This window comes from Anopheles coustani, chromosome 3 (genome assembly GCF_943734705.1).
Source record: "Anopheles coustani chromosome 3, idAnoCousDA_361_x.2, whole genome shotgun sequence".
Taxonomy (NCBI): domain Eukaryota; kingdom Metazoa; phylum Arthropoda; class Insecta; order Diptera; family Culicidae; genus Anopheles; species Anopheles coustani.
Window position 1 is genome coordinate 15,893,067 of NC_071288.1, and position 22,629 is coordinate 15,915,695.

The 22,629-nt window shown below is 44.5% G+C and overlaps 2 protein-coding genes across 2 annotated transcripts in view; one reads left to right on the forward strand and one right to left on the reverse strand.

Annotated features, from left to right (window-relative positions):
* LOC131271861 (furin-like protease 2) overlaps positions 1 to 5,941 on the forward strand; it is an 89,982-nt gene extending 84,041 nt beyond the window's left edge. The window contains exons 12-15 of the mRNA XM_058273423.1: positions 23 to 222; positions 549 to 827; positions 907 to 1,154; positions 3,146 to 5,941. Of these exons, the coding sequence (XP_058129406.1) occupies positions 23 to 222; positions 549 to 827; positions 907 to 1,154; positions 3,146 to 3,508 (1,090 nt within the window). The 3' untranslated portion in view covers positions 3,509 to 5,941. The remainder of the gene's footprint in view (positions 1 to 22; positions 223 to 548; positions 828 to 906; positions 1,155 to 3,145) is intronic.
* Positions 5,942 to 6,131: 190 nt separating this feature from the next.
* On the reverse strand, positions 6,132 to 20,368 carry LOC131269251 (galactokinase-like). Its single transcript, XM_058271627.1, has 7 exons — positions 20,191 to 20,368; positions 17,652 to 17,794; positions 13,525 to 13,695; positions 13,334 to 13,459; positions 8,226 to 8,407; positions 7,660 to 7,769; positions 6,132 to 6,838 (listed from the first exon to the last, which is right to left on the reverse strand). The coding sequence occupies exons 1-7, from the start codon at positions 20,350 to 20,352 to the stop codon at positions 6,533 to 6,535; spliced, it is 1,200 nt and encodes a 399-aa protein (XP_058127610.1). The 5' UTR covers positions 20,353 to 20,368; the 3' UTR covers positions 6,132 to 6,532.
* Between the last annotated feature and the right edge of the window lie 2,261 nt (positions 20,369 to 22,629).

Here is a 22,629-nt window from a genome sequence, read left to right on the forward strand (position 1 = left end):
CTCGCCGCTTCGCATCTTACAGATACTACAGCGACCGAGGAACGTGCGCCAAGTGCTATCTCAGCTGCCACACGTGTAGTGGGCCGCGGCGCAACCAGTGCGTGCAGTGTCCGGAGGGATGGCAGCTGGCGGGTGGTGAATGCTTCCCCGAGTGTCCCGAGGGTTTCTTCAAGACGAAGTTCGGCTGCCAGCCATGCCATCATTACTGCAAGACATGCAACGGTAAGTGATCGATGTTGTTGGGACGATGTACCACCAACATGATTGACTCGTCTGTCGTTCTTTGCATTATTTAACATTTTCGTATTTCATACACTTGGTAAAGATAATTCCTCATCGAAACACGAACATTTTTTAATTCCCAACACATTTTTAATATTAATTTTAGAACGAATAGCTTTGTTCTAAAACCTCACTCATAAGCGCCTGAATGTATGCAATCATTGTGCATGCAATCAACTTCAAATGAACGAACTAGAAAATATAATTGAAAACACAGATTTAATTCGATCGTTCTTCTTCTCCCTCTTCCTCCCGCATTACTACAGGTGCCGGCCCGCTAGCCTGTACGTCCTGTCCGGCCCACAGCATGCTGCAGGACGGTCTCTGCATCGATTGCCTCGCGTCACAGTACTACGATCCGCCGACGCAAACGTGCAAAACGTGCCACGAGTCGTGCCGGACGTGCAGCGGCCCCGGCCAGTTCTCCTGCCTCACCTGCCCCTTCCCGCTGCACCTCGACCGCCTCAACCATCAATGTGTGCCTTGCTGCGCGGCCGACGCATCGCCCGACGATCAAAGCTGCTGCCATTGCGACAAAGCGACCGGTAAGACACAATCCCTCCGCTTCTATTCTTTCCAACACTGTAGTAACCTTCTTTTCGCCTTCACCCCTTGCTGTTTCAGGTGGCTGCATTAATGCATCGCCGGCCGGTAAACGGCGCGTCGGGACCGAGCAGCAGCTGCTGCAGTTCGGCGACGAGAGGGCTGGCGCTGGGCCGGACGTTCCCGGCGAGGGAACCGGCGGTGGCGGGTCGCACCAGACCTGGCAGCAGTTCCTAACCAGCACGTCCATGTCGACCATCACGGTGGTTGCCGTGTCCGGCTGTCTGCTGATTGTTACCCTGTTTGTAGTGATATTTACCGTTTTACAGGTGAGTAACGTAGTTGCATTTGCGGAATGTTTATCCACAAGAGGCCATTGGCGTACTCTAGATTTTTTTTATGAATACCAACCCTGCCACCGAAACCTTCGCTAATCTACTTAAGCGCAAAGGTAGTGTCATACTCCCTGGCAGAAAAAAGGCTGAACAGATCCTCTCATAGGCTTATCCGGGATAAGATTGTTAGCCTGTTAAAATTCGATTGATCCTTCAGCGCGTCGCGACGAACTTCATTGTCGATGGGTTATCTTATAAATCAAACATCTAAGTCCCGTCAAAAAATTATATCGCTGCATCCGGTGATGACGTTGGCTTGAAAATCTTCCCTTGCGCCTTCCAAGGGTTCCATTCCAACCAGCTTAACGGCTCCCCGTCACAATCCCGCCAAGGGACCGACCTGGGATTCCAATTATCCACCCCCCCCTTTAGAAGAGAGGAGTGCGCGGGTTGAAGTTGTTAATCGGAAATATGATTAAATCCGTCCGCTTCCATCCGCACCCGCATCGGGGGCACCATGCTTACATCTTTTCCTTGCGAAAGATACACACATACACACACATATATACTCTCACTGAAAGGATTGGGTTGGTTCAGTTTATTTGGTAAACAGACGACGGAGCCGTCTCGAGATTTGAACACCGTGGCCGTAGGGGGTTTTATCGTCAACCGCAATTTTCGGCGTTGTCTTACGACGTTCCAGCGGCATCGTACCATTTCCCGCAAAGAGGAGCGGGAAAGCGAAAGAGAAACGAAGCTTACGCTTCCCTCCCGCCACCGGAACATCGTCACACATTTTCCCACCGTGAGCCGCTGAGTTCCCCGAAGGCGGCTCGGTGCTCGCGGGAAAACCACAAATCAATTTGTCGCGTAAGCCAACATCATCGCCTCCTGCTTGTCTCGCTTCCTACCCCGCTCTTCTCCCCTTGTTCCACGTCAAAAATGACGCTGAAATGCCCCGTTCGCTCGCCGGCGCGGTCGTGATGGCAAAATCCCCTGGACTGTGGCCGTCTCGCCCACCTTTTCCACCGCGTTTTTTACACCTCGAGGTGATTGGAACGTGACGACCCGAGTGACAGCGAGGTGGAGACGGGGGGAAAAGGATTCCATTAAAATCCCGTTCATTTGTTCTCTCGCCCAACGAGCCCCCCGTAACACTTTCGTCCCGGGGCAAGGCACCGACGAGGACGCTGATTAAACGCACTCCGCCATCCCCCGATCCCTCACACCGTCGATCGCCAGTATTTCTTGTTGTGTTCGGTCGATCAAATCCTTTGGAGAGTTTGTTCTATTTATTACGCCATCCACCGTCGGCTCACTGGGGTCGCGCAGGTTTGCTTTGTGTAATAAATGATCAAATCTACAAACAAACTCCCCACGGGCCGAATTCGCTCGTTTCCCAGGTATTCCGTTCCGGTGGATTCGACAGTAAGCCCGATGAAAGAAAAATCGAAAATCATTCTTGAACATTCACTAAACACAAAGCCAGGAAAAAGTTGATCATGATGGAGATGAAAGCGGGTTTAAAGATGTTTGGTTCTCACTAGGCTAAACATAAAACCTTTTTTTTTCTTGGGTTTCTTCACGACACCAGCAAGCGTGTAAACCTTTTCTTCAGCCAAAGCCTCGCTTGTGGTGTTCGGTTTTCATTTCCAGCACGTCTTGATTGGATCGGCATATACTTTTTTGTTCTCCTTAGGCAAGGATTGTTTTTCGGTCATTAAATTTCTGCACAAACAGTCTCCTCAACGAATTTCGCACCTGTGACTCAAACCTCCGGGTGTTTGATCGAATTCTAAATAATAACAAATTTTTTTTTGCTTTCTTTTCATTTCATCCTTCATCGCATCGGTATCGTTGAAAACACTTCACGCCGTTTGGATAAACGAAAACTCCACGTAAACGACGTGGCCATCCATCGATCGGAAAACCGCGAACCGGATAAAAACACCAACACAAACACAAAACCGATCCCGCGAGCGCAGAAGCGTAGCCAAACGATGTACACTGGAATTAAGTATAATAAATTAGGCAAGAAACCACCGTCGGGCGGCGGCAGCCGAACCACCAGGATATCGATACCGGCCGATGGGGATGATTTATTGGAACCAATTGTAAATAACGACGAAGAGGAGGAGGAGGATGACGACGACGACGACGACGACGACGAGGATGATTATGATGGCAGCAGCGCGTCCAATCGGCTGGCAACCACCGCCGAGGCCGAGGGCAGTGACCAGGAGGAAGCGGATACGGCGGGACAGTTTGACAGCCGGAGGTTAACCGCGAAAGCAGTGCCGGCCCGAGGGAAGCGGACGTTTCGTTACGTAGCGTCCACCAGGACCTAAGCGGGAAGCGGTGGAGCGACGGTGGTAGGTAAGCAACAGCCCAACCCTCCCGGAATGCAGCATTGGGGCAGGTGTTTAGGAACACCCACACCCCTTCATTCTCGGTCCGGGAAAACCTCTGGGCAGTTGACCGAAAAGCGGAGGGAGGGGGGAACGGCGTGAATGTGTGCCTGAACACAAATGCAAACTCTCAGTGTCGAAGCGAGCAGCAGCATTTGTGGACGGATGTGATGTACGTGTGAGTAGGCGTGTGCGTGTGTGTATGTGTGATTGTGTAAAGGCGTGGTTGAGCGATTGTACGAGTCGGAGTTGCAACAATAGAAAGTTCACAGTTGAATACGAACAAAACGAATCGGAAGGACATTTAATCACTGAAGCAACTTAAACACCTGCACCTATCCCCTCTTCGGGTCAGTAAATTTATTTCATGTGAGTGTGCAGATGTGGGAGCAAACCACAAGGAAACTGACAGCACTACTATACTGACAGCACAGCATCCTTCGTTTATGTTGTTGTATCCCAAACGAAAAGAAAAATCGTACTTCCGGTTGAAGGCAGTTAATCAAAAGTATAGCGATGAATCAAAGGATATTAGCATCGTTTTAGGAGAAACAAAATTAAACAGTATGGAGGAACACAAGATACAGGTAATCAGTCCAGCAGAAATTATAGCAGTATTTTTATTGGCCTTACTTTCAAGGGCACTCAGAAGCCAGACAGTGCTGTATAGATTTTTAGCACAGTTTGCTTTGTTTGCCCTACAGTTGATTTTCAAGCAAATTCGTTTGTGTATGAATAACATACGCTTGCTTTGGCGGCAGAAAAACGTGCAGCTTCCGTTGATTAGGATGCGTTCGACCTGTTTCGACCCGGCATCGTTGATTTTTTAATCAATATTTTTAAAATAATTGAAAACGTAGCACTAACTCGCACCAATTCCTGCAACGTTGCAAAAACTAAATTAGTTTACCTTTACGCACTTTTCGATTGTTTATTATAAATCTGCACACTTGTCGTTTGACATTTGTTTGATAACTGTTTTTCCATCCATCTATGGTTGTGTCTTGTGATTCTCGACTCATAATCACATAATATTTAATTTGTTAATCGCATCGTTTTAAAAATTCTTATCACTATCAACTTTTTCCTTATTTTATGCTATTGCTTTCGGTCACATTTTTTTATTTGACGTGCGTGTACGCTTGTGAGTGTGTTAAACCAATGTTTGCGTGTGCGTGTGTGTGTATATGCTTGCGTGTGTGTCTTTGTATGAAAGAGTATCGTTGAGAACGAGGAAGAAAACGAATCAAAAACTCCACTAAAGGAATGTCTAATGATCTAAGTTCATCTCGTACCGGCCTCAAGACAAACCCGTCGTCGTTCCCGTGTTGTTCGGAAACAAGTAAGGAAAGAGCAACCGCCCGGTGCATTCGTGTACGAGTTTCCACCCGACGGACGATTGGAGGCAACCAGGGAAGAATAGGAACTATTATATATACATATATATACTAAAATAGATATATATTGAACTATACATATTTTTACCTTTGCCCTTTCATGCCAAAAGTGGCAAATACTGGGTCGAGCAAGGAAGGGGGAAAGGGCCCCCGACCGGTAGTAGCCTAGGAAAACATGTTGCTAAAAGGGGGTTTAAAAGCGAAATCTGGGCGCTCTATGTTAATGTATTGAAACAGACAGTAAAAGCTGGAGGGAATGTTTTCAGCGCCAAAACTCAATCCTGGAGGGGGTAAAGTTAAACCAGCCGGTTTTTGTAGCCTTCGACGGAAGCAGCTGGCAGTTCTTTTGCGATTCACCGGGAAGGGAAGCATTGTGTATAGACCCATCGCAGCCATTAGACGTGAAGAAGGGAAGTTGGAACGGGAGCGTCTCAGCATGAGCATAGCAACATGAACAAACCAACTCTTGTTCCGCGGGGACGATTTGTTTTTCTTTTGCTTTCGAATGAAGCCTCGTCGGGGGAAGAACGTTTATGTTTCGAGAACAAACTCATGCTCATTCACGCACATACACACATCCAAAACCATGGAAGAAACATTGCAAAGGCACAGGAACATAACAAGGAACGTAACCGACGAACGCGGGCAAGAGCAGAGCAAAACGAATCAACATCATAGAAGAAACAAACGAAAAGCGCATGTCCGGGTGGGCAGACAAGAAGAACAAGAACAAAACAAAAAGAAACAGGGGTGATATGGTGTTATATTAGGTAAATATAATTATTTTTAAGTTAAAAAATAAATAAACGTAAAACATGGAGCAAACATCCAACCACACAAACGATGAAACAATTGAAAAACAGAAAAAAAAACTGTTGGAGAAGAAAGATTGAAAGAAGGGAAAAGGAAAATCGAAAGAAGGGAAGACGAAAACAAAACAAACGAAAAATTGACTCTCGAAAATAAAAAAAAAACGGTGGCTAAAGGTGTTGCTAGAAACCCAGATATTTAAGTTGGAGCAAATCGAAAGAAAATATTATAGGGTTTGAACGACCGAAGTACAGGAAAGAAATGAAATGGAAAGTAAAACGAGTAGAAAAGAAGCGTGACAAGATGAATGTCGAGTAAAAACCTCAAAACGATGAGATATACTGAAGCATAATGGCTTGCAGGCTCAAAATTGTCCATCAATTTCCGAGATAGGAGGATAATGTTTCAAGAACTGTGCTGAACGTGTTGTTAATTGGAAAAAAGATGATGAATTAAGGAAACCGAGGAGGTAAGCAGCCGGTCCTCGAGAACTGGAGTAGCAGAGTGGAAGTAAATGGTAAAATTTTTCTTTTGTAAAAAAAACCAATAAAATCGGAAAGAAACCCAACCAAAACGCAATCAATGTGTTCAGTATGTTTCTTTTGCCAAATCTATTAACACGTTGAAATTTGAAAGGTAAGTGTACCAGAGAAAGTCCGTTCAAAGTGCACGGTTTTATTTGTTCCTACTTCATAGTTGTTTGAATAGTTGTATAGCAAAAGCTGGAATGTTGTCTCCGTTCAAGAGCAGGCCCTTCTCACCCGAGGTATTTACTCAGATCGAGCTTGTGAGCGCCATTGCCTGGTTGCGCAAGGTAGAACTTGGCCCGAAATTTTCCGCCCGTTTTGCGCGAGTAGATCGTGTCCACGTGCTTCACGGCGTCGGCGAGGGCTTGACGTTCGATCAGGGTGACGGTGCATCCGCCGAAGCCACCACCCGTCATGCGAGAACCGATCACACCGGGCGCCTGGAGCGTCGCCTCCACCAACAGGTCCACCTCGTGGCAGGACACCTCGAAGTCTTCGCTGAGCGATCGGTGCGATTCGTTCATCAGGGCGCCCATCTGCGGAAGGAATCGATTAGAATAAGGTATAGTTTGAACTTGAAGCAAAACTCAACTTATTTGAAATTGATTTCATAAATCAAGGTGGGTTTTTCAGGAAAATTAATTTCATCTTTAAATGTTTTCAAAAGGATCCGAATTTATGCTTGTTTTTACTTTAATTACTACAACGTTTGCGACTTGGCAGAGGCTTTCTAAGGGATACCACAACATCTACAATTTGCCTGCACCTATTCCGATTTTTTACGTCATTTGTTTCGTTTGCTCTATGTTTTTTTATGTATATTTGTTGTTTACTTTTTATAATTTTTTTCTGTTACTTTTGATAAATTTTATGTTAGTGTTTAGAAGACAAGATATTTATCCTTCTCTTTTGTGATGTTGATTGGGAACGTCCTACGATAATCACTGAAGTTAGCCAGTATTCTAATCTACACTTTGCCCAATAATTCTCTACTTTTATTATCAAACTTATGTAACTTCAAAGAAACGTGCTTCTCAACACATTTCTTAACCATCACTCCAATCCACTCTCAATTGATTTGCCGCCTTCTGGTACAAATCCATTTCAAGTGCCTCGTTAAGTTAAAACAACAAATGATCTCCCCACAGCCGATAGTTTTCGAAGGTGATTCAAAAAGGGGGGGCACATGTTGCGCAAATTTCAACTCTCCACCTCTAAGTACCTATTCAAACCGATCTCCACCGAATTTCGGCTCCATTTAGCTTCGTTTGTAATGAGTTAGTTTCACTTTCTGTTTTGCAACAGCTGCCGGAAAATATGTATAGCTTCTCGGTTGAGGGTAACTGCCGACACTTACCTTTGCAAAATCGTTAGCCTTCAGTGCCGCGGCCGCTTCCGTCGTACGCTGGATCTCCGTGATGACGTGCCGGGCCCGACGCACCAACAGCTCGCTGGCGTTCTGGAGCGCTGTGCATTTCACGTGTCAGGTGTCAGAAATGGCATCCGCATGGGGAGATTCGTGGGGATAATATAGAAATTATGGAGAAGGATTAGTTCTTTGAAAGGTGTGAAGGTGCCTTCTTGCGTTCAATTATCTTTAAAAAAGTTTTATCAAATTTCACTGTCATATTAAAAAATAACTCTTATTGTTCCTCTAAGACCCCCTTTGGGGATTAATAGCAACAATTAAACTGTTTGGTAAAACCTCATTTGATTTAATTGAATTGGATTAGATTAATATGGAAGCTTGTTCCCCGCAAAAGGTAAAGGCTTCTGGACTTAAAGCTGTTATCGATTACATTTCAAATACTCTAAAATGCAACCACGAACCAGATAACTCGCCGTTGGTCAAATCAAATGCCGGAAACATGCAGCTCTCCGTCTGATTGGAAGCTCCGCGGCTCGGAACAAGTTGAAACTCACCCTTCAGATGGTCAAGCGAGGCATCCCGGTAGCTGTCCAGACCCATCAGCTCGAGGGCCTGTTGGCACTGCTTCCTCCTCACCGGATACTCGCTCGAGGACAGCTCGTGCTTGACACCCGAGTTGCAGATCAACACCGCTAGATGGGGAGCCTCGAACGGAATGGGTTCGGTGGCGAGGTTTCTGAAATTACCGGACAAAAAAAACATTACAACGAGTGCCCTTACAACACGGAGGACGAGAGACCGACTCGGGAGGGTGGTTTGATGTCATATAAATCCTGGAATTAACACCCAAAACTAACCGACCGAGGCGTTTCAGAAGGAGAAGCACCGAAGCATTCCTACGGGAGCTCTTTTCCGAGGTAATAAAACCTCGGAACCAATATGGTGGAAAATGGGGGGAAAAAAAACCCAACCCAAGAAAGCAAGTAAACGGACTTGTTTTAAAAAATAAACAGCACCAACGATCGACCCAAGGGCGAATGAAATTGTTAATTTTACGGCTTTCATTAAATCTTCCGAATCGAGCGGTTCAGAAGCATCATCCATCTGGAAGCTGGGAAATTCCCGGGAAAGCAGCACCGGCAGCAGAAGCGGCCAGGAAGCGACGACGTAAGCGTCCGTAACAAGCCGGCTTTTCCGGAAGAGCTCACTCACTCTAAAGATTGTTGCATTTTACGATCCTTTCCTTCCCGACCGGATTGGAACGGAAAAGGAACCAACTCGGCTGTAGAACGATGAAGTATTCAACATACACATATGTGTGTGTGTGTGTGTAAACACACATAACACTCGGAACAATTACAGAAGACTGTGAACCATTTCAAACCCCAGGCGAGGATTGAAGCCGAAGACCGTCCCAACAATGTCTCACGTCGAGTGGAACCGTTTTCTTCCTCAACGTGAAAGGGAAAGACCGTGTGCGAGGCAAGGGGAGGGAGGGAGGAAATGTGCCAATGAAAGTGATGTGTCGGAATCGGTGAAGGCAACTCAATTCCTCCGATCCCATCAATCGTTGCATCCGAGCGAGGGCTCCGGTTTTGTTATCACGTCGGAGTTAATCTCTCTCTCTCTTTCGCTAGATCGAATCTTCGAAAGAATCGCTTTCCCGATTGGTCGGAAAATTTCTTTCAGATCCTACTGCGTTCCGGAGGGTGGTTATCGAGGGCGAGGATGCAGGAAAAACAATTGTTTCCGAGGGTTTCTTCTCTTTAACTCATATTAAGCAGCATGATGTGGTAAGTTTCTACAAGTTTCCATTTCGTTTGAGATGAGAGAACGATTTTCCAGCCTTTGTGCTTCAAGGTGTTCGTGTGAAATTAATTTAAGTGACTTAAAATTTGCTGAACTATTATTTTATTTCTTAAATAGATTTTAAAACCTCGCTTATTAATGTTTAACACGTTTGCTTTTAAATGCTATTTATCATTCTAAACTAATTATCTTATCAACCTTTCATTCGGTGGAAAAAATAAACCTTAGTGGTAGCTACCCTTTAAAAAGATATGTTGGATTCAAATCTAAATTATTTGAAATTATCTTAGCTCGAAAGATGTAAATTCCACATTTTACAACTCATGGCAATGAAGCAAAAATACAAACAAAATATACAATCTGAACTTTCCATCAAGTTTTCCAGATTCGAGTGAAATATGAAAGTAAATCAACTTAATGAATTTTGATGAAAATTGATGCATTACAAGAGTTGAAAATTCAAACACCTTTATGTTGTCTTTCATAGTTCATTTGAAATAAATTCTTTTAACAGAACCCTGTGTCACTTTTACATTTTGTTCGTTTCTTTGTCGTTGCGGCGAGTGTATAATTTGTGCAACCCATGGATTTGCAACTCGTGTCGATCAGGACGAAGTAATGCAACTCCTTTCAACTGCAAGTACACATTAATGCATTTCAATCCTTTCTGAGGAACATGTATCTTCACACACACACACAGAAACAAGTGCCTGATATTGACTTCCGAAACCTCCGGAACAATCCGGTATCTTCCGGGTAGCATATTTGTGCAATCGCATGTTTCATATTTCCGCCTCTCTGTTGACATGTGTCCTTCCTCCTTTTATCCTTCCTCCTGCGTTACGTTTCACCCCGAAACCGGCAAATAGTTGGTTCCGCCGCGCTCCGATCGAATGTGGCAGATTGAAACACGCAAGCACTCGTCTGTAATTTTCGCACAACCCAACCGTCGGCTCAAGATTTCACCAAGGGAAACACCGGAAAATCGAGTTTCCGCTGCATTCAGCCCATTTCCGGCACGGGTGCAGCGAAGCGCAAGCCTGCATGCATGCATGCACACACACACATACAGCGATACACTACTACTCAGGATACTGCGATCGGAAGGAAAAGCACCACGAAGAAAGGGTCCCCTGTGTGGTCGTAATTTTCCGGCGGACTCCTTTGACTTCGAGTCGTGCCCGACACTCGACACCTTTTTCCCCACCGCTGCCAGGGAGTTGCAGGCCGGAAGTAAGATAAGACCGATACGACAAATTGTAGCTTGACGTGTGTTCGATGCATTCTCCGCGAGTGTAGGAGAGCGGAGTGAGATTTTTTCAATGAATTGTGAGACAGATTCCGGTCACGAATGTACGTTTGAAAATGTCAGATTCATGAAAGTCCAACCGAATCATTACATGTAATGAAAGGCAAATCGATTACATAGAGCAACTGAAACTAAGGTTTTGTTGCATTAGAAAACAATTAAATATAAATTAATGGAATAAAGAAACTAACGAAGATAAAATAAAAAAGCTATAACAAAGAGCAGTAAGGAATTAAAAAAGTGAAATAAAAGAGAAAAAAGTTGTCAATCATAACTGACATAAAATATAATAAATAAAATATCAATTGGAAAAATTAAATCAAAAACAAGCTATAGGAAATTGGAAAAAAGTTTCTAACTCATTCTTCTTATCTCCTAAGTTAAGAGAACACCATCTAAAGCAACGCATTCGAACAGCAAGTTCGAAAGTAGATACTCCCGTATCTAAGCTACGGAATAATCCTCGAAAGCAGGACGATGCTCCTGTTTTGCTTCCTTCATCACAATATTGGAAGCAACAAGGACACGAGACCGATACAAAATGGAGTAGCAACCTTTCAGTAGCTCTTCGGCCGGCGACAACCCGAGCTGTGCTGAATTTTCCGGTTTAGTGGCACTCAACGAACCAAATTGTTCGAACCGGATCACATTCCTCCACCCACCCCCTATCCCCTCTGTTGGCCAATTCTCGGGTGGGTGTTATCCTGTTCTGAATTACTCCACGAGGCGCGAGGGAAAAGGGACGTGCGGTTCTTGGCGGAAGTTTACGGAAACGAAGGGGACATCTGACAATGGCCGGACACTTCCGCTGCACTTTACCTCCCCCCCTCTCCCTTCGCCAAGTGGTAGTAAGAGGTTTGGAAGGGAATGTTTTTCGGAAATTCTTGAACACCACCACGAATATATTAGCCAGGAATTAAGCCGTTGCCGGGGCTCGAGGGGATCCTGATGCAGGTTGCCGTGGTTTCGAGTGGCTCCCCAAGGTAAGCCCGATACGGGAACCACCCTTCAAGCCACTCCCCGGCAGCCGGATTAGAGACGGATAGCTGTCAGGATTCATTTGTGCACCTTAATTAAAGAGATATGCATCCGACAAAAGGAAGCTCGAGCCCGCTCCAGTCCGACCGTCCTTCCTTTGGCTAATTCGAATAACACCCCGGTGGCCTGAGTGGCTGGCTCCGAGCCGATGTTTGCACAAAGACACGTTCGCTCAATAGTTTACTCGCCCGCACCTCTCCCAACCGTGGAAGGATTAAAACGGCCCCCTCCTGTCACCGTACTCGGCGTACTCGGGTTCATGTCACGCTTCGGGATAATGCTTTGGAATCACAAAAATGGCTCGCCCTCCACACGTGTCGGCGTCGACAGCGGAGGCTCTCGACTGTTTCGAACTAAACGGATGCGCTCTCGCACGGAGGAAATGGCACGGTTCCGATTGCCATCTACCGCAGTTTGGCGAAGCGAAAAGAGCACCCGGTCGTACAATGCAACGACGCTAGGGGATCTGGGGACCGCTCCGCCACCAAAGCTGGCCACTTGCAGGGGAATTATGTTTGAAATCCAGGCACAAACAAATGATGGATGTGCAACACATCAGCTCGGATGAGATGTTTTTGATGCGGGATGCGAGGAAAGTGTTTCTCCTTCCCTTTACACGAGATGACTTCTTGTAGCTCCGGTGCATGTTAGAGTCACCTTAGTTATTGCACATCCGGGACTTAATCTTGCTGGCAAAACATATTGAACGTACAGGAAAATGTTCACTTCCAACGCTTGCTTTTATGCAAAACAAATATTCTATCATATAGCATGTCATTGTCAAAATAAAATGCTTTTTTTTCACTACATTCTGTTACAAAATTGAATAATTATCGAAAGAATGAATTTGCAAATAGTTAGATGTACGCAGGTACATGACAAAATTTGTCTTTAAATACCATAGAATATCAAAAACAGAACTATTTACAAGAAATACCTCCGAATGCTATCATAAACATTGCTTTATGGATAGGTCAATACGATAATAATTGATCAATGTTCCGTTGAAAAAATAAAAGATGCATTAAAGAACCTTTTTACGTTACCCCGGTAACTTTTGATAGCAATTATAATGGTTTGATGTTTAAAAATGTGAAGCATTAGTTAAAAGTGTGCTTTAACGAACTTCAAAAGCAACAAAACCTGAAACAAACAAAAAAATTGTTTGACTTTTTAAATCAAAAAATGAAAGCGCATCTCCTTCAAAATAATCGGCAGTATTTGTTGGACGAATAAATTAAAAAATGGCAGGTAACGTAGTTGGAGTACTAGTATGAACATTTATATATGTTTTCTTAGACAAAGCCTCTATTAACAACATTTTGAAGGAGATGTTTGTATTGAATCAGGATGCCTTATTTCCTTCAATACTGTTTGACCTCCCAAGCAAATCCAAAGTTAAAATATTTTTCTGTTTTATGGCTTCAAATCTACAAACTACTTGGTAGACGGTTTGTTAGTTGTTTTAGTTAAAGTGACACTTTTAAGTGTTAGTTTAGTACTTACCGACAATCAATGAGCAATGCGTGATCAGCTCGGCCTCCGATCGCGATCAATTGATCCATAATGCCACAGGGCATGTTGGCGAACGTGTGTTCCGCTCGTTGGCACAATTGTGCACCTTCTGCCGCACTGGAAAAACGGAATGGGATGGAAAGTTGTTCATTGCGGAGACAAAAATGTGATAAATCACTTACCTGCCGGCTCGGTGTCCGGTGAGTTGCTCGAGGAAGGTCAACGTGGCCACCTCGAGGGCGGCCGAGCTCGACAGTCCGCTACCGATGGGCACGTTCGTGTGGATGACCGCATTAAAGCCCGGAACTGGCCGCCGGAAGTGGAACATCACACCCTTGACGTAATTGAGCCATCTGATCGGGAGGGAAAACCAAGCGTTACTAACTCTCATATCCGTTCTATCGAACAGGTGCAAAATTAATTTGCTCTAAATAGTTTTTTTTTCTCGTTGCCCGAAAGCTGAAAATAATACCCTTCAATTGAAAATGCGCGTGAAAATTGGTTTCGAACGGTATAAAAATGATTCATGATACTTGCCAATAGCGAACCAATAGAATCTATCGCACGAGAAAATGACCCTTCACGGAAGGATTGCTCGCGGGGCGTAAATAAATTCCCCAAAACCCGGGTCTCGGGAAGCCGGAAAAGCGGGGCGAAACACACCAAATTCAATCATTCTCTATTGTGCCCGCAGACCCAAAACAAAAAGGTCCGAAAAAAGACCCACCACCGGCTGGATTTCAATTACATTTCGACGTGGAAATTAGCTTTGGTGTGTATTTTGCCACCACCTCCTCCACTTCAATCGCGCTTTCGAAACCCTCCCTTACCACTAGCTTTCCTGGATAAACAATCGAACAGCAGGAGGGAGGGGAAAGCAGCCAAATATTGCCAAAATCCCCAAAATTCGATGGGCCCAAAGATGGGCGCGCGAAAAATGGGCTCATTTGTGAAGCGGAAAGGAAAAAGGCAGGACAGAACTCGCACTCCAATTATAATGATTACGTTTGCAAAATGCCTCTGTGTAGGTGTGTGTGTGTGTGTGTGCGTGTTTGTGTGTCGAAGCTACATGGCGAACCATTGATTACACAATCGTACCCTCGCGGGGCGCAGGGATGGGGGTACGATGAAGGATGAGGGCCCGTTGATGCCACAGGTTGAAGTTTGCTAATTATAAATGCAATTAACTCGAGCCACTCAAATTAGTTCAATCCGAATGATTTGCTGGCCGGAAAAAGCAGCTCAACACGGCCGAGGTGGGACGTTGCGGTGGGGAAAAAAGAAATGAGCGGGAAAAACTGGTGCGGGATCACCGAGTAAAGCCACGCAAATTATGGCCAAAGCCCACCGGAAGTGTACTTGAAAAAACGTAATTAAATTGTGCCAGATATAATAACTGCTTCAAAGTGGTGCATAGTTGTGCGATATAGTTTTGCCATCCAGCTGATGAGATACTCCTGTAGATTTGTTTACTTTCAGTAGTTAAATTTGTAGTACGCTTATAATTGAATGTAATAAGTTGAGTTCAAATATGTACGTGTTATAATTCAGGACTAATGTGGAGCAGTGCTGAGATGATCTTGAATTGCATCCCAGTTGACAACTTTTTAATCTACAAAGTTGACACCACAATACATCGCAAATTGGTTCACTGGTTAACGAACGACGAAGTTCCCAATCCTTAATCCTTTATCTAATTCATATCCATGCTAGAATGTTTTAAATAATTCAATCACTATACTGCTTTACTTTTTCTATCTCTTCATGAGCCTTCTCGATCCTTTGAAACTAAAGAACATTCCCAACACAATTTGATACGCTTGTTTTGTTTGTTAAGTAAAAACATTATGTTCAATTTATGCAACCAGGTTTTCAACCAAAAGTGTTCAATTTGTGAATTTTCTGCATGGTGCATTTTTAAAACACTGCCCGACGGGTTGTGTTAAAAACGATTAAATGAATTTGCATCTAGTTTAAACCCAAAACAATGCGTAAAAATTCGACAAAAACGAGTGACATTGCCTAAATTATGCTCCGGTGAGCCTCATCAATATTAACCGACTCTGCCACTATCGCGATCTATTTGAATGGAAAAAAGGAAAAAAAGGCCGTGAACTACAACCGTGTCCGGTGGAAAACGGATTCCAAACGACGCGATAATCAATCAGGATCACATAGAACGCGAGGGGGAGGAAAAAAAAACCCCTGAAACCTTGGGGGTGCTTAAAATATTTATCTGATTTCGCATCGGGATCCACATTAGCAATGTATCAACCAACTTAATCACAGATAATCGCTTCGTGCCATCGCGTGTCCCTCGATGGGGAGGACGCCACTGCTGCGCTAATAATCCACTTACGATCATCGGCGCGCGATCGAATATTACCACCGGTTCGCCGTTCGCACCGGGCATTTTCCAGCGGGCCACTTTTCCCGGGTGAAATAATTCCCGGTTAATTTGACAACAGAATCCGGAACCGATCCGGCGAATGCGCTGACCGGTCCCCCTCCGGTTGGCCTCGGCAGCTGTTTGTAGCGTGTATAATCTCTTCTGCACGCGACACCGATGGTGTCAGTGTGTACTTGTGTGTGTGTGTGTTTGTTCGATGGGAGGACTTAATCAAATTTTATCTTCCAACAACACTGCACCAACCGGGCGAACGGACGACACATGTTTTCGATGCTCGCCTCGCCTCAAAACACCAACACCAAACGATGCAGTCGGGATCCGGAAACGGAACTCCAACTCCGGGGCGCTCGTCGGGTGGAAAATCCACCCACCCTTCCCGAGGGAACCAGGATGGTCAGCTTTTTTAGCTCGAGTCCGTCCTATGCGCGTGGGAAATTAATCAATTTTCCGTGTTAGGTTGTTTTGCCACGCATAGCGAGGGAGAGAGAGAGAGAGTGCGATTTACTCTGGCTTTGCTCTGGTCTTTGTTGTTTCCAACCTTCCGAAAGGAAAGCGAGAATAAATGGAAAACCTATGGCATGTCGAAAGAAGCAGGTGTCTGCAGGTGGAAAACATTGGAATGAGGTACGACTGAATTTGAATAAAAATCTAGCGCAAAAAAAACACAAACCCTGGCTAAGGACACACGTGGGACATGCACACCCAAGCGCGTGGGGATTTTTCCTTATCCGCTTTTTCTTGTAGTCTGCGCAAAAAATAACACACCTCCGCACACACACGAAATTTAAGGTAAAATAAATAAAATAGAATTAAAAAATACAAACAACCACGACATTACGTTCGACACCCGGAAAAGGCTCCCGTGGGCCCGCTAGACCATTTTCCGCGGGCGACACGGGAGTCTTTCTGCCGGGGCCGGTTTTCCGCTGGCAAACATCGTCCAACGCCGGGGGAAGTGCGGTGTGCGGTGCATGAATTATGTACACGTTTGCACATTCATTATACGAGTGAATTTTCCGCGAGTTTTGATGTCGTATTATTTAATTTAAATACATGAATATGAAAATGAACGCGCCATTTTCTTCGACGTCGCCATGGCGCGCACACCCGAAAATCCAAACAAACACGCGGCATACACACACACACACGCGCACAAGGGAAATCACCGGGGGGATGCTGCAGCAGCGTTGGAGAAAATAAACAAAAATAAGGAAATCCTGCCCTCCACCGGCCACGACCGGGAAAATTGATCGTCCCACCCGAGGATCCTCCCCCAGGGTTTATCCGGAAGTTTTTCCCGGCTACCTTTTCGGCTACCTTGGTACGTCCTGGGTGTAAAAACACCGTTGAGCGGCTGTTGCTTCCTGGTGGGCTGGTCGAATGTTGAACAAGAACCTCGACACCCGCCCAACACCCACCGGAAAACACCCACCCCCCCCACCGCCCGGCGAACCCGAGGTGGGCCGCATTGGTCGGCTGCTGCAGTGCGGAATTTCACGCACCGGACGTGTACCGGCAAGTGTTTGTCCTGTGTTTTTCTCCTTCCCTCACCACCGCTTTTCCTCATTCGTCCTTTCCCCGGCCCCCCCCCATAGCCACGGCTTCGATCGAAGCTTTCTGTTTTGGTATCATTTTCAATGCAAACCAACCGAAAACCAACTGTCGATGGTGTTACTCAAACTGCCTCATGCCGATGGACGGCCATTCACACACACGCATGCAAGCACGCACACCTCACAGGACGATAAATTATGCGCACAAGGTGCAGAACACCCGAGTCCCGAGTCCCGGGCGCGACTGTATGCAAATGATGCGTGAGTCCGTGGGTCCGGGAAAATCCCGGGAAAATGGTGGCTAATTAATTAACTAGCGTGCGTTGGCGGTGGGTCGCGGGCTTACTTGGGTGATCCTTTGCCGATGGAACCGCTGTCGAACTGGCCCCGCTTCGAGCCCTCCTGGATGCCCTCGGAGCAGGTGACCACGTCGCAGGTCGACTCGCTGCCGTTGCGCTTTCCGACGATCACCGTTCCGAACTGGAGTGCCTGTGCAAGAGAGGGAGAGGGAAGATACGGGTGAGAAGAAATTAATGGGGGCAAACAATTAGTTTCGGTTGCAGGCAGTTTCCACGAACCGTGCGGGACCCCGATTCGATGGACTTTGTACGCGTTTATGATTTTTCTTTGCTAGTCCTGCTCCAGCGGAGGAAATTTGTTCCTGTTTTCGATTGTTCAAATTAATTTCGGTTGACTTCTTGTGCCAACTGCACACAGGAGAAGTTTATGTTTTGTAAATTAAAAGGCTCTCCAGTACTGCACAAGTAACAAAGGTTATTTAAGTATGCATACCCGTTGACAGTAGGGTTTGAGATAAAATATGTCGGTATATGTTCTGTTCAACTTTGGTCTTCCCCGAACCGTCCCAAATGTTTACCTCAGTTCGATTTGATGTAAACGGTAGTTTTATTGTTAATAGTTTTCCTCTAGCCTTTTCTAACTATTTGACACTTGCAAAGGCTTATAAGTATAAATCAATTTAAACATAAAAGCATTTTGCTTAAAATCTATTTCATTCGTCCTAATGTCTCATTTAAAAACGTCTGATAGTTCCTAGAGCGTAAAACAAACTTTCTAGATAATAGTAAATATCTCTCCTTCCTAAAACTACGATAAAAGGATTTGCTGTGATTCTACAATACACATGCACTAGTTTTGATAAAACAATTTCTATAGCCTTCAATATAAAAATCGATCACTCACAATCAGCAGCAACAATAGATCTTTCTCATCAGTAAGAAATAATGAACATCGTTCTTGTAGGAAGATAAATTTCCAGGAAATCTTCAAAGAGAAGCATCCAAACCTTGCATGCAACCTTCTCAAAGCTTATCACTTAATCCTTCTGCATTTGTGTTGAATCAATATAATTGCCGTGCAGTAGTTGCCTTATCTCGGGGTGTTGTGCACGTTAAATAAAATATTAACGCCATCAGCTCAATTGCTGCACAAATAAAGTTCCGATAAAGTGGGGATTGGATTGAACGTTGTTTCCGTTTTGTTTTAAACTATCGCTAACTATTTGCAGGCCACTCATATGATGTAACGCCAGCGTGGAGCATAGAAAGTAGAACAAAAAACAAACATAAATTGCTGGATTTATGACATTTCCGCGTTGTTGTCGATGTTGGTGTCTTCACCGGCACTGTTTTCATTTGATATTGCACGTCGACGCGCCGCAGGTATCTCGCACGGTTCCCGGTGGCGATAAAATACCGACAAGTGTTATTCTTTAATCAACGAGCCTCCACCGGCAGTCTCTTCCTCTTCCCGCTGGGAAAGGGTACCGTGGCTTTGCTGATAAGGCCTTGTCTGGCCCATTGGCTGGATGGGCTGATAAATCGATTTTCATCGAGTGTACCATTAACCGGCCTCTCGCTGCGGGGTCTTCGGCACCGTTTCGGCGCTACATACGTTTACAGCATGTTTGACGAGTTTCAACCAGAGTTCCAGGGCTTATCGGAGATGGGACATCGTCGGACTGGATCGCACATTGCAATCAATAATTGCGCCAAGCTTTCAAACGATGAGATTGATTTTAATAAATTAACACCTTCCGCAAATGTCACAACCAATTGGCAACGATAAGCTGTTTGATTTTTCAGCGACCGGTAGGTTAAACAAAAATGACAAATATGTATTGATCAATTTCCAATTAATTCCTATTCCGCCACTGTCACCGATATGCTGAAAATGGGGTTTCTAATTTTAATTCCTATAATTTTTAACCAGCGCGTGTCATGCAAAGGTAATCAACCATGTGATTGTCATTTACCTGATGACTGATTTCGTTTGAAATTCTGTCCCATCTTCTGATGTCAGTTGGTGGACATTGTATGGGGGTTCAAGAGTCAATCACGAGCTAATCTTGTCAAACCCACTGATTACTTCTGAGCTGATTGGAACCAGTTCAAATTAAACCGTTCGCAAACGTCAACCCCGGTCCCTTTCCGTTTGCTGCCAGCCTTATAATTAAGATGGAAAATTCAAATCAACATCCACTGGTCCGCAACATACTCCTGGTGAAAGGTTCTCCCCCCCAAAGGCAATTATGACTGGACAATCCCTGGTACATGACACCTCCAGGTTCACCACCACTGGGTTGATTGTGTTATATAGTGGTAGGTTGTGGCATTGGCAAACGATTCGACATCAATCTCGTCACCATCAGGCGTGGTGTGATGAAAAATGTTTCAACCGGGAGAAACCGAGCGGGTTGGAGGTCTTTGAATGGTCATTCGGACAAGGGTTTTACTAATGTTTTACATGTTCCATCGGTCCGCTTGAGGGTTTTGGAGGAGGAAGGCGTTCAATCGGAAACAAATCCTAAAAATCAACCCTTGCTGATCGACAACGGCTCCAACGCACGAACCTAGAACACTTACCATCGGCAGAACGAAACCATCGTTGTAGTCGACATGGTCGCCAATTAGGTTGACCCGGCCGGGGGCGCAGGTGGCGAGGTCCGGGTCGGTGCCGAACGTGTTGCGGAATGTTTCGATTGATGTTTTAACAACCTCATCAAAACTAATTACTCTCGACAGCATCTCGATGTCCTCTTCGGCGTGCCTGGCGGAGGAGAGGGGGGGACAAGAAGTGTTACAAGCATCAAGTGTTTGGCGGAGGGGTGGGTGAAATTTTCTGGAAATTTTATTACAACACTTTCGGTGGCTCCCGTGCGGTGCACGGTTAGGGAAAATGAGATTTTCCAATAGCGCCTGCTGTTTTTAATGGGATTCCCGGACGATTTTTGGCGTGAAAACCGAAAACTAATTTGCAATACATTTCCACTCGATCAGACTAAAATTGTGTGCAAACTGAAAAAAATAATCACCAAACAAAAAACACACACACAAAATCCCACCCGATAATCACATTACGGGTTCGATTATGCAAAAGCAATCAATCACGTGGATGGAAAAAGAACAAACGTTTTCTGTTTGTTTGCAAACGGCTTTTCCGCGATGAAATAAATGGCAACTTTCGGAAGGAAATGCAACAGACGAAAAAAATCGGTAACTGGCGCGAATGGCTCACCGATATTGCCATTTGCATAATTTGACCGAATGGTCAATCAGTTTCAATCAACGGCTGGCCTCCCCCGCACGAATGCAATCGACAAATGTTTGTGGGAAAAATTGACAAGTTGACCAAAAGCAACTACCAATTGCGTTCCATTTAATTGAACTAAATTCAAATGTTTGCCACAAACGGTTACGGGTGGGCGGACAAACAGAAAGGGGAGAGGTCATACATAACATCAAAACAAAGAATCCTGGAAAAACGGAAAAACTGTGCGGTTGTGTCAAATAAAACGAGAAGCCACGTGATAATTAAATTTTATTTCAATCAAATGCACCTTGATTAACCGATTATGAATAAAACACAGGTTAATAGCAAAAGGTTGGGAATGGTTCTTTTGATCGCTATTTTATTGGTGGAAAATGAGCAACAAATTTGAATAAAAAAAAACATTCCCTGTTGTATTCAATTTTCATCAATTGCACTTGTTTTAACAATAGTCAAACTGCTCTCTTTAAAAGCAGGAGTAGAAACCAAACCACTCGAAGGCATAAAATTCCAACAATCAAATCGTTCTGTAGCTCTGTAAAGTGAAAAATATGCAAACAGCAACGAATAGGAAAAACAAATAAAGATAATTAAAATTTTCCAGCAAGCCACTCAATACAAAACGATAGGAAAAAAGGGGTTGGTTTCCATCAGTTAAAGAACTGGGAAAGGTGGGAAAAATAAACACATCCTACAGCCTTTTCCAAGCCAACTGAAAATACTTATAAAACGCAAAACACAAACATTGACGTGGGTGGAACTTAAATCAACAAACGATCTGAAAAAAGGGGCATTGTAACAACACCAACTGCACAACTGGTTAATACACTTCTTTTGAATAACTAACTGAACACTAATTAATCGCAATCCTTTTTAATTGACTGTCTGCGTTCATAGTAACCCACTAATTAACCCTCTTTATGTTATACACTAGTCGGATTGTTTTACAACTGAAAAGCTCACACTAATGTTGATGATGCATGCTGGTAGAAAACATTTAAAAGATATATTTTCTATCATCAAATTGGACGTACGTTTTCTTCGACATTATTAAGAGCGATAATTAATCGAATTGATGAAACTGAATTTCCAGACGAGTAATAACACTGTTTTACTCAGCACAACTGTCACAGGAGAAACTAATAAGGTCAGTGTTGACGACCAGATAGACACCAACTGATGTTAGTACACTCTTCCCTCTGGTTCAAGTCCACGGTGACAACGAACAGCCGACATCCCGGCTTAATCTGCCACTTGAGCATCTGCGTGAGGCAAACGAACCACCGACACCACCAGAGTCGACAATGAAGGTGTTAGATGCCCGTATTGGTGGCCGTGCGATACATCAAACATGTGCGATTAGCCTCGACAAAATTAAAAAAAAAAAAATACACACTTCTGCGACACACATTTTTCCGCTCGACGATAAATGATAACAACACACACTCTTCTGTTGGGGAAGCATTATATGCTATTTAAAATAAGCTTTCGGCTGGCAATGAGATAAATCATTCGGGTTATTGAACGGAAGGCATCTCGATGCCGGTAGAGGATGTCGAAATCATCGTTGACGTATGTTACATAACTCAATTCGACTCGAACGACATGCGGAGGTGACATCAATCAATTTGGTTGATAAGAGGGCTAAAATTTAAACCACAATACAATTGGTTTGTCGCTAGTGTTACAGCGCACTCTAAAATACATTGTATTTTACAGTAAGTTTGTCTAGAAACATATTTGGCAATGTTTAC